Source organism: Grammomys surdaster, unplaced genomic scaffold (assembly GCF_004785775.1).
Source record: "Grammomys surdaster isolate TR1022 unplaced genomic scaffold, NIH_TR_1.0 165, whole genome shotgun sequence".
NCBI classification, from domain to species: Eukaryota; Metazoa; Chordata; class Mammalia; order Rodentia; family Muridae; genus Grammomys; species Grammomys surdaster.
This window is the reverse complement of record NW_021604613.1, coordinates 872,954-888,278: the sequence shown is the minus strand read 5'-3', so window position 1 is coordinate 888,278 and position 15,325 is coordinate 872,954. Positions and strand designations below refer to the sequence as shown.

The 15,325-nt window shown below is 36.0% G+C and overlaps 1 protein-coding gene and 1 pseudogene across 1 annotated transcript; one reads left to right on the top strand and one right to left on the bottom strand.

The window, feature by feature from the left end:
• Positions 1–3,048: 3,048 nt before the first annotated feature.
• Positions 3,049–3,669, bottom strand: LOC114619681 (high mobility group protein B1; the record flags this gene model as incomplete). The annotated part of the gene is made up of 1 exon (XM_028765554.1): positions 3,049–3,669. A coding segment is annotated over exon 1 (621 nt), but the record flags the coding sequence as incomplete, so codon positions are not given.
• Positions 3,670–13,956: 10,287 nt separating this feature from the next.
• On the top strand, positions 13,957–14,872 carry LOC114619680 (annotated as a pseudogene).
• The last annotated feature ends 453 nt before the right edge of the window (positions 14,873–15,325 follow it).

Here is a 15,325-nt window from a genome sequence, read left to right as displayed (position 1 = left end):
GCTTACAAAGCAGTAGGTTTCTATGTGGGCCTTTCATACCCACTTCATTTGGCTCCCTCTCCTCCCCTCTACTCCCTCATCTCTTTGAAAACTGTACTCTTTGCTCTTTACACTTTGCCCAGTTCTACTTCTACCTTTTTCCCCTAGAGCCTTTTTCATCTCCAGTCCCATATTTTCTCCCTTCTAGGCACACATACTTAAAACAGATAGAGCCTAGGATCAGCAAGCACTTAAGAGGATATATGGTACTTGTATTTCTGACTGTAAGTTTAAAAAGCCTAAAATGATGCTTTATAGTTCCATTCCATTTTCCTAAGACATCATCAAATAATGTTCTTCCTGACAAAGGAGACAGTATTATGTAGATACACACTTTTGCCAGCATTGATCTCTACTATAATCACAATCAAACTAGTAAATTGTGTGTCATACCAGAGTTCTCAAAATTATAGCATTCATCATCATTTCAATTGGCTAGCAGATACTCCTTGAGGGGAATGATTTTATTCTTCGCTATGTATTGTGTCTTACATGGTTCTCAAAGATTAAAATAGTGAAGGATCAAGACCTGGTATAAACCTACTGAGAAATAATAGAGGTTTAAAGAGATAGAACCTAGTAGAAGGATTTCGTCATTGCCTGAATGTTCCTCAGAGGGACTGGAATCCTGTTTCTTACTTTTTGTTCTTTTCTCCTTTTCCTTTTCTTCTTTCTTTCTTTTCTTTTCTTTTTTTCCCTTCCTGGCCACGAACTGAGTAGCTTTGCATTGCCAGATATTCCCCATAGTGACAGGCTACTACACCACAACCTGAAAAGCACGAAGACAAACAATCATTGACTTGAACCTTCAAAACTTTGAGGAAAACAAAACTAAATAAATCCTTTCCTCAGATGCTGAACAGAACACCAATGGCTTATGGTCTAAGATCAAGAATTGACAAATGGGACCTCATAAAACTGCAAAGCTTCTGTAAAGCAAAGGACACTGTCAATTGGACAAAGTGGCAACCAAGAGATTGGGAAAAGATCTTCAACAATCCTACATCTGATATATAAGGGCTAATATACCATATATACAAAGAACTCAAGAAATTAGACTCTAGACAATCAAATGACACTATTGAAATATGGGGCACAGAGGTGAACAAAGAATTCTCAACTGAGGAAGCTCGAATGGTTGAGAAGCACCTAAAGAAGTGTTCAGCATCCCTAGTCACCAGGGAAATGCAAATGAAAACAACACTGAGATTCCACCCCACATCAGTCAGAATGGCTAAGATCAAAAACACAGGTGACAACAGATGTTGGCGAGGATGTGGAAAAAGAGAAACACTCCTTCATTGTTAGTGGGATTGTAAGCTGGTACAACCACTATGGAAAGCAATTTGGTGGTACCTCAGAAAATTGAACATATTGTTACCTGAGGATCCAGATATACCACTCCTGGGCATATACCCAAAAGATGTTTCAACATACAACAGGGACACATGCTCCACTATGTTCATAGCAGCCTTATTTATAATAGCCAGAAGTTGGAAAGAACCCAGATGTTCTTGAACAGAAGAATGGATACAGAAAATGTGGTACATTTACACAATGGAGTACTACTCAGCTATTAAAAACAATGACTTCATTAAATTCTTAGGCAAATGGATGGAGCCGGAAAATATCATCGTGAGTGAGGTGACCCAATCTCAAAAGAACACACATGGTATGCACTCACTGATAAGTGGATATTAGCCCAAAAGCTCACAATACCTAAGACACAATGCATATGCCACATGAAACTCAAGAAGAAGAAGGAAGAAGACCAAAGTGTGGGTGCTTTGGTCCTTTTTAGAAGGAGTATCAAAAGTTTCAACTGGAGCTCCCAAAGTCTAAACCACCAGCCAGAGAGCACAAAGGGAAGGACTCATGTCTCCACCTATATAGGCAATTGAGGTAGTCTTGTCAGACATCAGTGGAAGTGGAGGGCCATGGTCCCTGAAAGTTTGGATCCCCTAGTGTTGGGAAATTCGAGTGCTTGGAGATGGGACTGGGAGGATGTTCAGAGCACACTCTCATAAAAATAGGAGGAGGGGCTATGGGATAAGGGGTTTTGGGGGGAATGGGTGAGGGAATAACATTGAAAGGTAAATACGTAAAATATCCAATTTAAAAAGAAAAACAGAAAATGGGTCTGGTAAAAAAAGGTAGTTTACTTATTTCAAATTATTTTCAAAAGTTTCTAGGAGATACTAATTGGCTAAGATCTTATTTTAAGCTCTCCATAAAAGAATTTAAATCTCTGTTCAATATTCTCAAGAGAGATATAAATCCTAATTTCCCTCAACAATCAATTAACAAAAGAGGAGTAATCTCACAAAAGTAGAAGAAGCTATTATTAATCGATATATGATACAGTCTGATTAGTTGCTGGCTGTTCTATAACAGTCCTTTGATAAAAGAGATTATTAATACATATTTTATTTTATTTTATTTTTTGTTTTTTTTTTGGTTTTTTTTGTTTTTTTTGTTTTTAATAAAAAAAATTGTATTTACTTAGAAGCATTCAGAATGTCAACAAAACAGCCGCAATTTTTTTTTTTGCAATTACAGAGTGGTATTCAGTTAACAGAACAACAATTATCTTCGTATAAGCTGCATCAGAGACAACTGAAGATGGAAAAAAAAAAACCCCAAAATAAAACCAAAAGAAAAGAAAAACAAAAACCAAGCTACTGTCCCCATATATAACTAATTTGTGCTGTGCACCAACAAGAACGTGCTTTAAATTTCCATGCCAATTTACAACCCCCAGACTGTACCAGGCAAGGTTAGTGGCTATTGAAAATACCACCAGGACAGGGCTATCTAAAGACACATTCGGTAGTGTGTTAACTATACAAAAAAAGACACTGTACAGTTTAAAAACAAATCTTACACAGCCTTACATTTCAATTTTTTTCTTTAAAAGGAGTGAGTTGTGTACAGGGGGGTTAAATGCTTTATAGACAAGAAAAAAACTGCGCTAGAACCAACTTATTCATCATCATCATCTTCTTCTTCATCTTCGTCTTCCTCTTCTTCCTCCTCTTCCTCATCTTCTTCATCTTCCTCATCATCTTCCTCTTCCTTCTTTTTCTTGCTCTTTTCAGCCTTGACTACCCCCTTTTTTGCTGCATCAGGTTTTCCTTTAGCTCTGTAGGCAGCAATATCCTTCTCATACTTCTCCTTCAGCTTGGCAGCCTTCTTCTCGTAGGGCTGCTTGTCATCCGCTGCAGTGTTGTTCCACATCTCTCCTAGCTTCTTTGCAACATCACCAATGGATAAGCCAGGATGTTCGCCTTTGATTTTTGGGCGGTACTCAGAACAGAACAAGAAGAAGGCCGAAGGAGGCCTCTTGGGTGCATTGGGGTCCTTGAACTTCTTTTTGGTCTCCCCTTTGGGAGGGATGTAGGTTTTCATTTCTCTTTCATAACGAGCCTTGTCAGCCTTTGCCATATCTTCAAATTTCCCCTTTTCTTTAGCAGACATAGTCTTCCACCTCTCTGAGCACTTCTTGGAGAACTCTGAGAAGTTGACAGAAGCATCTGGGTGCTTCTTCTTGTGCTCCTCCCGGCAGGTTTGCACAAAGAATGCATATGAGGACATTTTGCCTCTCGGCTTCTTAGGATCTCCTTTGCCCATGTTTAGTTGATTTTCCTCCGCGAGGCACAGAGTCGCCTAGTGCCCGTCCGGCTCTCGCTTGCCCCGGCGCTGTCTCTATGGAGCTCAATGTACTGCAATGGCTGTCCATATTTTATTTTTTTAAATAGTGTCTTCATGACTCTTTGAATGTCGAAGGAGCGGCTGCTGGTGCTTCTACCCTGATTTTACAAGAACTCTGAAAAATTGACTTTACAAACAAAAGAGGAAGAACAGTAACCCCTCAGAAGGAGTCCCCCGAAATACTCTCCATCATGCCTTGTTCACTTTTAACTCTATTGCATTTGCATTATGTTTTTATAAATGTCTTGCTACTATATATTTATTAATTTATTAAAGATTGTAGGAAAACTTGCTTTCCCTACATCTGTATCTAAACAAACAGGGAAAACTATAGAATTAAAATTGTTACCTTCATACTACAACTTTCTAGTAACATATATATAAATTGAGGACAAGGTACACTTCTGAAAAACCATTATATTTTGTATTGTAAAATCCTAATATTAATGTCCCAGGTTATTGTTGTGACTTCTAGGTTTTCAAAAACATATCCTATATCATAGATTTTCTAAAATTTAAAAAATGATAAATTTTGTACTTCAAGTAAAAAGCCAATAATTTTAACTGAACTTTATGTATTTTGTGTATATTGGTGCTTTGTTTGTTTTTATGCACACCATGCCTGGTGCCCATGAAAGCCAGAAGAAGTTGTCAGAGCCCCTGAAAACGAAATTACAGACAATTGTGAGCAACTATACGGGAGATGAAAATCAATCCTGAGTTCTCTGGAAGAGGAGCCAGTGCCTTTAACCTTGGAGACCCTCCATTATGATAACCAATAAGCTTATCTCATAGTGAAGATCTAACAATGATCACCTAGGGTAACATCATTTTAAGTTTACAATAAGTCCATGCATATGATGATTACAATGGATATTGTATTAATTGTTATCAATACAACAATTACGATTAAAAAAATGAGCCTCATAGATTTTACATTTTCATTTGCATTTTCCTCAGGTCCCTTCTACTAGCTGTGTGAATTCAAGTTTCTATGTGTTATTATATTGTTTTTCCTGATATTTAAAATTTTGTTGTAAAGACTCATGGTTATAAATAATACATTTTTTATCTTCTAAAAAATAATTTATCTCTTGTTTTTAAAAGGTTTTTTATTTTACTTGGATTATTTCAGGCTGGTTTTTGTCTTGTTTAGCTTTCCTTTGGGGTCTTAAATATTTTATCTGTTTGAGTTTCTATTACTTATGTGAATTCTTGGGAAGACTGTTATATTTTATGTGTACATGTGTGAATATATATAAACACTCTTAGTATTTTTAATATAATCTTTCTCTTAATCTTTTATCTTTATCCTTAAGTTTGGGCACTTTGAATATTTTTATTTAGGTCATTTATGAGTTGATAACATTTCATCTACTAAATTGAATTTCTTCAATCTATGGCTTCATATCTTTCATCTCTTTTGGAAAATTTTCAGATATGAGCTTGTCATATTTCTCCTCCCTGTTTCTATTTCTTCTTTTGAGATTATTGCACTTAGGCTAGAATGACTGACATTCATCTTGAGATCATTCTTGTGTTCATCTCCTTTCTCTACATCTCACTTTTCCCTTATATTTCTAGCTTGATTAATATTTATTAATTTTCATGTTTAATGACTCCATTTTGTCCAAGCTAGCTTTGTTATCTCAGTTAAGAATTTTGTTTTATAGTCTTTCCATTTTATACTTTAACATTTTCATCATTATGACAAAATTTAAAATTATTATTACATTTTGTTCACTCTTGTTTCTTTTTTTAATTGGATGTTTTATTTACATTTCATATGTTATCCCCTTACCCCATCCCCCACCCACCCAAGAACCCCCTCTCCCCTCACCCCTCTTCCTGTTTCTCTGTCGATGTACCCCAACCTACCCACCCCACTCCCACCTCCCCACCCACAAATTCCCACCCCCTGGGGTGTCCAGCCTTCATGAGACCAAGGATCTCTTCTCCCACCTATGCCCAGCAGGGCCCTCCACTCTTACATATACAGCTGAAGCCATGGATCCCTCCCTATGTACTCCCAGGCTGGTGGTTTAGACTCTAGGAGCTCTGGTTGGTTGGTATTGTTGCTCTCCTCATGGGGCCTCAAAACCTTTCAACTCCTACAGTCTTCACTCTGACTCCTCCACTGGGAACCCTATGATCAGTTCAAAGGTTAGCTGTGAGCATCTGCTTCTGAATATGTCAGACTCTTGCATACCTCTGAGGAGACATCCATATCAGACTCTTATCAGCATGCACTTCCTGACTTCCACATCAGCATCTACCTTTGTTGACTGCACATAGGATGGATACTCAGATGGAATGGTCTTTAGACGGCCCCTCCTTCAGTTTCTGTCCCTTACTTTGTCTCCATATTTGCTCCCTTGAGTATTTTGTTGCTCCTTCTAAGAAGGACCGAATCACCCCCACTTGGTCTTCCTTCTTCATGAGCTTCATGTGGCCTGTGAGTTGAATCTTGGGTATTTCAAGGTTCTGGGCTAATATCCAATAATCAGTGAGTGAATACCATGTGTGTTCTTTTGTGATTGGTTTACCTCACTCAGGATGATATTTTCTAGTTCCATCCATTTACCTAGGAATTTCTCAAATTGATTGTTTTTAATAGCTGAGTAATACTCCATTGTGTAAATGTATCACATTTTTTTTAATCCATTCCTCTGTTGAAGGACATCTGGGTTCTTTCCAGCTTCTGGCTATTATAAATAAGGCTGCTATGAACATAGTTGAGCATGTGTCTTTGTTATATGTTCGAGCATCTTCTGGGTATATGCCTAGGAGTGGTATAACTGTATCCTCAGGTAATGCTATGTCCACTTTTCTGAGGAGCCACTAGACTGATTTCCAAAGTGGTTACACCGTCTTTTGGTCCCACCAACAATGGAGGAGTGTTCCTCTTTCTCCACATCTACTATCACCTGAGTTTTTAATCTTAGCCATTCTGACTGGTGTGAGATGGAATCTCAGGGTTGTTTTGATTTGCATTTCCCTGACGACTAAGGATACTGAACATTTCTTTAGGTGCTTCTCAGCCATAGTTTCTTCCATTGAAAATTCTTTGTTAAGCTCTATACCCCATTTTTTAATAGGGTAATTTGGTTGTCTGGAGTCTAATTTCTTGAATTCTTTGTATATATTGGATATTAGCCCTCTATCAGATGAAGGATTGGTAAAGATCTTTTCCCAATTTGTTGGTTGTCGTTTTGTCCTATTGACAGTGTCCTTTGCCTTACAGAAACTTTGCAATTTTATGAAGTCCCATTTGTCAATTCTTGATCTTAGAGCATATGCCATTGGTGTTCTGTTCAGGAACTTTTCCCCTGTGCCCAAGTATTCGAGGTTCTTCCCCACCTTCTCTTCTATTAATTTCAGTGTATCTGGTTTTATGTGGAGGTCCTTTATCCATTTAGACTTGAATTTTGTACAAGGAGATAAGAATAGATCAATTTGCATTCTTCTACATGTGTCTTCCAGTTGAAACAGCACCATTTGTTGAAAATACTGTCCTTTCTCCACTGGACAGTTTTAGCTCCTTTGTCAAAGATCAAATGACCATAGGTGTGTGGGTTCATTTCTGGGTCTTCAATTATATTCCATTGATCTTCCTACCTGTCTCTGTACCAATACCATGCAGTTTTTATCACTATTGCTCTGTAGTACAGCTTGAGGTCAGGGATGGTGATTCCTCCCGAAGTTCTTTTATTGTTGAGAATAGTTTTTGCTATCCTGGGTTTTTTGTTATTTCAAATGAATTTGAGAATTTCCTTTTGTAACTCTGTGAAGAATTGAGTTGGGATTTTAATGGGAATTGCACTGAATCTGTAGATTGCTTTTGGCAAGATGGCCATTTTTATTATATTAATCCTGCCAATCCATGAGCATGGTAGATCTTTCCATCTTCTGAGATCTTCTTCAATTTCTTTCTTCAGGGATTTGAAGTTCTTGTCATATAGGAATTTCACTTGCTTGGTTAGATTCAAACCATGGAAAACAGTCATAAGCATAAAATAATAGTTTGTTAAATAACAGAGAATATTGAGCCACTGAAGAAATACTTGAGACCATTTCACATATAGGATTGATCATTAGTGTTACTAAGTCAGCATGGGAATCATGAGATCCTCATGTGATGTTTTTAATGGTTATATGAGGTATAATGTTTAAATAAAATATAAATGTCATTACAAATTTTAAATTCTTTATGAATATAATATAGCCTTAAGTTATGTTCTGTCATGAAGAAAGTTTGAAATAATTATTTATTAGCAATAAACCTGTTTTAGTTTAATTGCCATCATTTAATCTAATTTCATATGCTCAGTTTGTGAGTATCAAAGTAAATTACAGGTGAGTTCTTTAGTCAGGTGACATTGTAATTTCAGCCTTTTAGAAGAGCCTTAAGTAATTCAAACAAGTTGAGTTTACAAAATGTGGATAATCTCTTTGTTAAAATAACCAAATTTTCAGTTCTAAGATTACAACTGTTCCCACTGTTCCATATTTTCATTCTGACATTAACCCAATTTGTAAGAACACAAGGAAATACTACTTTGAAGAAGTTAATTATTGTTTTTTAAAATATTTTATTACATTTAATTATGTATTATTATATATATGCATGTGTATATTGACATGGTAGAGAGAGGACAACAACGTTTTCAGTAAATATCTGTGTTGTGTTTTCTATGACCACCATTGCACTGATTACACAAAGAAACAAGCTTGGAGACTAAGTAGTCCCAAAGTATCAAAAAAGTATTAAATATAAACTCCTAAGGATTGACTTGGAAGACCTTTAAAAAGAAAGACAATCAAAAGTTGTAATATAAATATAGGCCAATTCAATTTTTATTTCATGTTCTATTAATCAAAAATAACACCAAAAAATCCAATTGACAGAGCTCTAAATGACTTTAATAGTGCTCAGAAAAGGAAAGGTCAAGGCCTGGCCTCCAAATGGGTTACTTTTTTTGGAGTTTCTTACCAGTGACTTCCCAAAGATCCCTAAACATTAGAGATGATTGTAAGAGCTCTTAGTTACTCTCCAAATCTCAACAATATGACCCTACTCCTGAAGACACCAATGACAAATCCTGCTCATTCAGTCAAAACAGATTTGAGGAAGGGAGTGAGGGTTAAAGGAAAAGGAGACAATTAGACACAATAGTGTAAGTCTAGCAAGTTCTGATGCAAGTTTAACTTTTCCAAGTCTTCTTTAATATCATTCTAGGTACATGCAAGGAATATGGCCAGTTATAAAGCATAAACAAAGTAGTCAAGGGATGAACAAGGCATAAATGAAGTAGTCAAGGAACAAAGAAGGCATAAACAAAGGTCCCTTTGTTACTGTATTCAGGGACTTATCAAGATGATCAAGATACAAGCAATACATTTCTCAGCTGTATTTATCTTGAGCCTACTTCCTTGTCCTAGTCCAATGTAAATATTCTTGCAAATATGCTTGAAGAGGAACCAAGAGCTCTCCACATACCAAATAACTAAGTAATAGCAAATGGAGATATTAAACTGGTCCTTACCTGGGAGCTTCATCCATACTGAATTGCTTTCATAATACTGGAAGGTGCTATGAATGCTACTGAAGAGAAAATTAAACATCAGTCTTATATAGATGTGAACTATGTGGGCTACAAATGCAGTTAGCCAGATAAAACATAGCCATAAGTTCAGTAGTGGCATGAATATCATGGGAAGATACACCTACTTTCTGATTGGATTTAAAGCCTTTATAGGTGAAACTTGTATGTAATTGACCCTATTGTAAAGTAAAGAACCTATGATGAAGTAGAAGTTTCTGAATATGTCAGATGATACAGACTCAAGTGGTGTTTTGCTGACATGGACTCACATGGTAAGGCCTACTCACATAGTGTTTTGCTGAGGCAAGATTTGTTGGTGGACACATGATGTTTGGAGAAAATATAAATGAGATTCACAGGATAATGATAGCACACTATAGAGTTAGCTTTGCAACACTTTGTTGGTTTTTTGTCTTTGCTTTTATTGACTTTGTTGAGAGAGGGATGACAGAGAATTTCTCCTGGCATCCAGGCTGGTCCTGGTTGCTCCTGCTGACTCATGACAATTTGGTGGAGGTCTAGTGGTTTCTTCTGGATTGTGTTACCATTGCTGATTCCTGTTTGGTATCCTGACACTACTGAACTAAACTGGTAATATCCTGACAGAGATTAGAATTACTTCATGGAACTACTTCCAAACAGGTCCACATCCCCTTGTCCTATTTACTATCTTTTCTCCCCTACCTTTGGACAGTGGAATAGAATGGTGGTCATAGCATTTGAGAACCCTTATTAAAAGTAGATTTTACAAAAATCAAAGCCTGCAAACCTTTGTTTAGAAAGATCATAGACCTTAGAAGAGAAAATGCTACTATTATTTTGGTAAACAAACATAGTATTAAACTACAGACTTTTAAATGTATGAATATTTATGTATACAATAAAGTATGATATATATATATATATATATATATATATATATATATATATATATATATATATGATTGTAACCTGATTTTCATCAATCATATTCTTAGAGGTTAAAAATGCAAAGAAAAACAGATGTAAACAATTTATAAATCACCTTATTAACACTAGAGAGTAAAATACACTAACTGCTTCCAAATTGTTTTCCAAGAATGTTTATTCTTGAAGAATTATTCAAGAATTTTCAAGGATTTTCCAAGAATGTTTATTCTTCAAATGATCAAAATTGTGTAGATACAAGTATATGTAAGAATAAAGGAAGTATACAAGATACAGATAAATCAAGTATGTTTACTATGTGATACTTATAAAATACAGACAGTATGTGTTGTATAATGTGCTAAATATATGATGGCATCCTCATCAAAGAGAATATTATGTTATTGTTTACAAAAAAGAATGCTCCATGGGTACATGTAAGAGGAGGCAGAAGAAGTATACGCACAAAAGGAAATAGAAGACACCAAGAAAACAAGACCCTCTAAGTAAGTATGATTAAAGCTCATATGTACTTACAGAGACTGAGACAACATACACAGGGCCTGCACAGTTGTGAACCAGAAAGGGCCCTAGAGTTGAAAGGAGACGTGGACACTCAGAAGCAATCACCAATTGATAACTACTTGCAAATGAATGCTTAATTTTCTACAAGAAAGTTTCACTGAACCTAGCAGAAGATGGCCAAAAGAACACAAATTTAAACGCATCTTTGGACTTTTCTCGTTTCATAATGTTGTCAGGGTTCTTCCTTTTGTTTTTTGTTTGTTTGTTTGTTTGTTTTGTTGTTGTTTGTCTTGAATTTTTATTTTATATTAAATTTTATTATTTGCTTTATTTTTTTGCTTTTTATTTTGTTTTCTTTATATTTTTTCTCTCTTTTGATCCTATAGTTTCTTTGCATATATATTGTGGTTTCTAGTTTATTGTGTTTATGAGATTCTTCATGCTTGAACAAATGAGTTTCTGTTTCTTGTGGGGGTTCTTGGACTCTTTTCCTTCTATTTGTATGTTTTTCTCTAATTCCAATGTGTTAGTTTTTCTTTTATCTCCTTGTATTATTGTACAGTATATTGTTTTTTATTATTAATCCTACAAAAGCCTATTTGTCTTCTAAAAAGAAACAGAAAGTGGTAGATCTGGATGGAAGGGGAAAAACTGGAAGGGGTAGAAGGAGAGGAACTGTAATCAGGATATATTATGTGAGGAAAAAAATCTGTATTAGATAAAAGCAAAACATGGTGTTCTTATTATAACTATCATGGTATTATTAGGAACAGATGTTAAGTAAATCTGTAAACCATAGAACAATTTAAAGAATATGTGACAACCTGTATAAGGCATAAAAATTAGTATGCTTTTTTATATGCATTAATTTGTGCTAATATTTCTATTTTATTGTTTATTATATATGTACATTATCAAAATTATCCAGTAGAAATAAAGATTTCAGGTTGGTATAAGCTTAATAGAATATTGAGCAATACAAATAGGATGTAGAGTCATTTGTGTGGTAATGAATGCTAGAAAACTGTGGAGTCAAACCTTATTTTATGCCACATGATCACTCTCATCAATATATAGCATGCTTAACATAATAACATAAAATTTCTCATTAGCATAAGTAGAAAATTACAAATGTCTGTATGAGTAGTATACTCAAGATACAACTAAGCAACAAAATGTTGCACTATGTGCACTTTGCATGTGTTCAGTTAGGAAAGCCTTGTAGAATGGTGTATTTTTGGCTTGGTATCTGTTCCAATGAGTAGTCAGATTCTGTTCATTATCTCTCACATTTGCAAATCTTAGTTTTACTTTTATCTGCTATCTTTTTTTTAAGTTTCATTGTTCTAAATTATGATTTTTTATTTGCATGCAAGAAAATTCATCTATCTCATAATAAATAAGTATAAAAGCAGATAATATTTTTCTATCTGGCATTAAATAGAATAATCCTCTGGCCCCTGGGAAGTAGCAGAAGCAGGGCTCCTATGGAGCTGGTTTCTTTGTGATTCTGTCTGAGCTGTGGCTCTCCAAACACATACCTGGATTTATACCCCATTTAAATCTAGTTTGTTGAAATTTCTTTTGTTTGTACCTAAATATATTTTAGAGTAAATTATTAGAAAATATATTAAAATCACTAATACAACTATCAAACCTTATCTGTTTGAATCCTGAAATTTTGGCAACAGTGAAAATGTATTTTTACATTAACATCTGTTAAAAATTATCTGTGTCCACACTGTCACGATCCTCCATACACGGTGACAGAACACATGATGAATGTCCCTGCTCCATACTGACAACACATGTCTCAGCCCATTTCTTCCAACTTGGCAAAGATCATTTTTTTTCTTTTTTTGACTTCCCACATTAACTATTTTTAATTCATTAGTTTGGCACACTATGATCATAAATAATATGGAACACATTCTATACCTTAAGGACTTGCCATAAAAATCATAGGCAGAAAGAATATTTCTAAAACAGCCTCTCTAGTGGCTTATACCAAATATGACCCAACTGGTCAGGAATTATTCACAGAAAACTCTTGTCTTTTTTTTTTTCTCAAAACTTCATTTTCAACATTTGCTTTTACTAGGCAATAAGACATAAATAAAAGTATAGGTAATTCCTTTTATTCAAGTAATATTGCTTCTGGGTGATGTTTAAGAATTGAATTTGTATTAGTGCATTCTAATATGAGAAGGTTTTGTTTTTAAGGAGACCCAGAAGTAAATGTTTGAGAGTGGTAAATGTAATGTCTGATCTTGTTTTTCCCTGAAATCTTATGTTATGAAATAATACATATCATTAAAATTAGAGTAATAAATAATATGTAAATCATTATTCTGTTTTTATGAGTATATCAATTTATGTCACTTACTTGTTGTCTATGTTATGGCACAGAGATGTGGCAGAATATTCAAAATGTGAATTAAGGAGGATAGAGAGGAAGTTGTTACTGCAAATATGTTAAGGCTTCAAACTACATGAGAGGCTAGAAGACCTTTTGGTTCTGAAAACAATTAAAAAATCAAACCTCTAACATCATATTTCTGTTTTCTTTATAAAGCCAGACAATTATTGGTATATTTATTCAATTTTAATTGATAATAAATATGTTGTTGCTTGCTGGCCCTGTAACGTTATATAACACTATGAGTCTGTAGAAGAACTCTGACTAAGACTGAGGTTTACGAAGTTTTTGTATAGGAAAATGCATTTGTATTCAATTTTAAAGAAGCAGTATTTTGCAAACAAAAGGGAGAGGTAATAGCAGAAGAAAAGTTGATGCAAACACCAGAGATATTTATTGGTATTTAAAACAAATAAAAAACAAAAATATATGCAAAGTAAAAAAAAAAAGTTTGATTTAATCTAACAAGTGATTGCTATAGTAGATAAAAGTGCTAAGTGGCGGGGATCTTATACTGTACACCCTGTGAGTCCTAGAAACTGATTCAGAGAACTTATAAGCATGCATTTAAGTGATCATTAATTTTACAATTGAAGTAATGGATTATGCAAAGCTTGCAATATTAAAACACTTCCTTGGACCTTGGAGCGGCAGCGGCCGCCCAATGGAGGCGGTGACCGTGGTGGGGAGGTAGCGGCCTGGGGAGGGACCTCCGGCTGCCCTTTAGGACATTCTCAGCGGAGGCGAAATATGGCTGAGGCCTCGGCGGTGGGGGCGGACGCTGGTTCCGCTGTCTCCGCGAACCGTTTCTTCTGCCACTTTTTAAGGGCGAGGTCAATCCCAAACTACCGAAATATATATGTCCCAGATGTGAATCAGGCTTTATTGAGGAAGTGACAGATGATTCCAGTTTTTTTAGGTGGTGTTGAAAGCCGGACAGACAATAGCACAGCAACACATTTTGCCGAGCTTTGGGACCATCTGGATCACACAATGTTTTTACAAAATTTTAGACCATTTCTAAGCAGCAATCCACTGGACCAAGATAATAGAGCCAATGAGAGAGGTCACCAAACTCACACTGACTTTTGGGGACCAAGTCGGCCTCCAAGGTTGCCAATGACAAGAAGATACAGGTCTCAGGAAAGTACCTGTCCCGACAGGTCACCAGCTATTGAAGGAATATACAACAGATCTTTGCAGGATTTTTTGCAAATTCTGCCATGCCTGGATACCACACCCCTTTTCTTGGAGCGGGATGCTGCACTCCAACCCTGGGGACTATGCCTGGGGTCAGACAGGGTTTGATGCCATTGTAACCCAGCTTCTGGGACAGCTGGAAAACACAGGTCCCCCTCCAGCTGACAAGGAGAAGATCATGTCTCTCCCAACAGTGACAGTAACTCAGGAACAAGTCAATACGGGTTTAGAATGTCCAGTGTGCAAGGAGGATTACACAGTTGAGGAGAAAGTCCGGCAGTTACCCTGCAACCACTTCTTCCACAGCAGCTGCATCGTGCCATGGCTAGAACTGCATGACACAGGCCCAGTATGTAGGAAGAGCTTAAATGGTGAGGACTCTACTAGGCAAACCCAGAGCTCTGAGGCCTCTGCAAGCAACAGATTTAGCAATGACAGCCAGCTACACGACCGATGGACTTTCTGAAACTAAAGACCATACCTAAACCAGGGCTGCCTGTGTTAGTCCTGCTATCATAGCTGTAAATTGTATCAAAACTAAATAGTCGATGGACTTAGGAATCATGTAAGAAACCCCAACCCATAATATTAATCCAATGAGTGTATTTCTTCTCTAAATTTAAAGTTAGGACTTACAGATGGAATTGTATCAACAACCAAATGCCGCTTGTTCCTGAATTGAGTGATAGTTTTATAAGTGTGAAATTTAATTATGTCAGTTTGCTCCTGCCTGAATAGAATCAATTCCTTAAAATCTAGGTAGAGTTCTACTGTCATGTTGTCTTGTAATGGATGTCTCTACCTCCTCCTCCAATCTGTATCCTACCATTAGTGGATTTCACTGAAAATACAGAGAAGCCAGAGCCCTAAGGTCCTGTTATGTAAAGTCTTTTTTTCTTAATTGTACAGGAGTACAAGT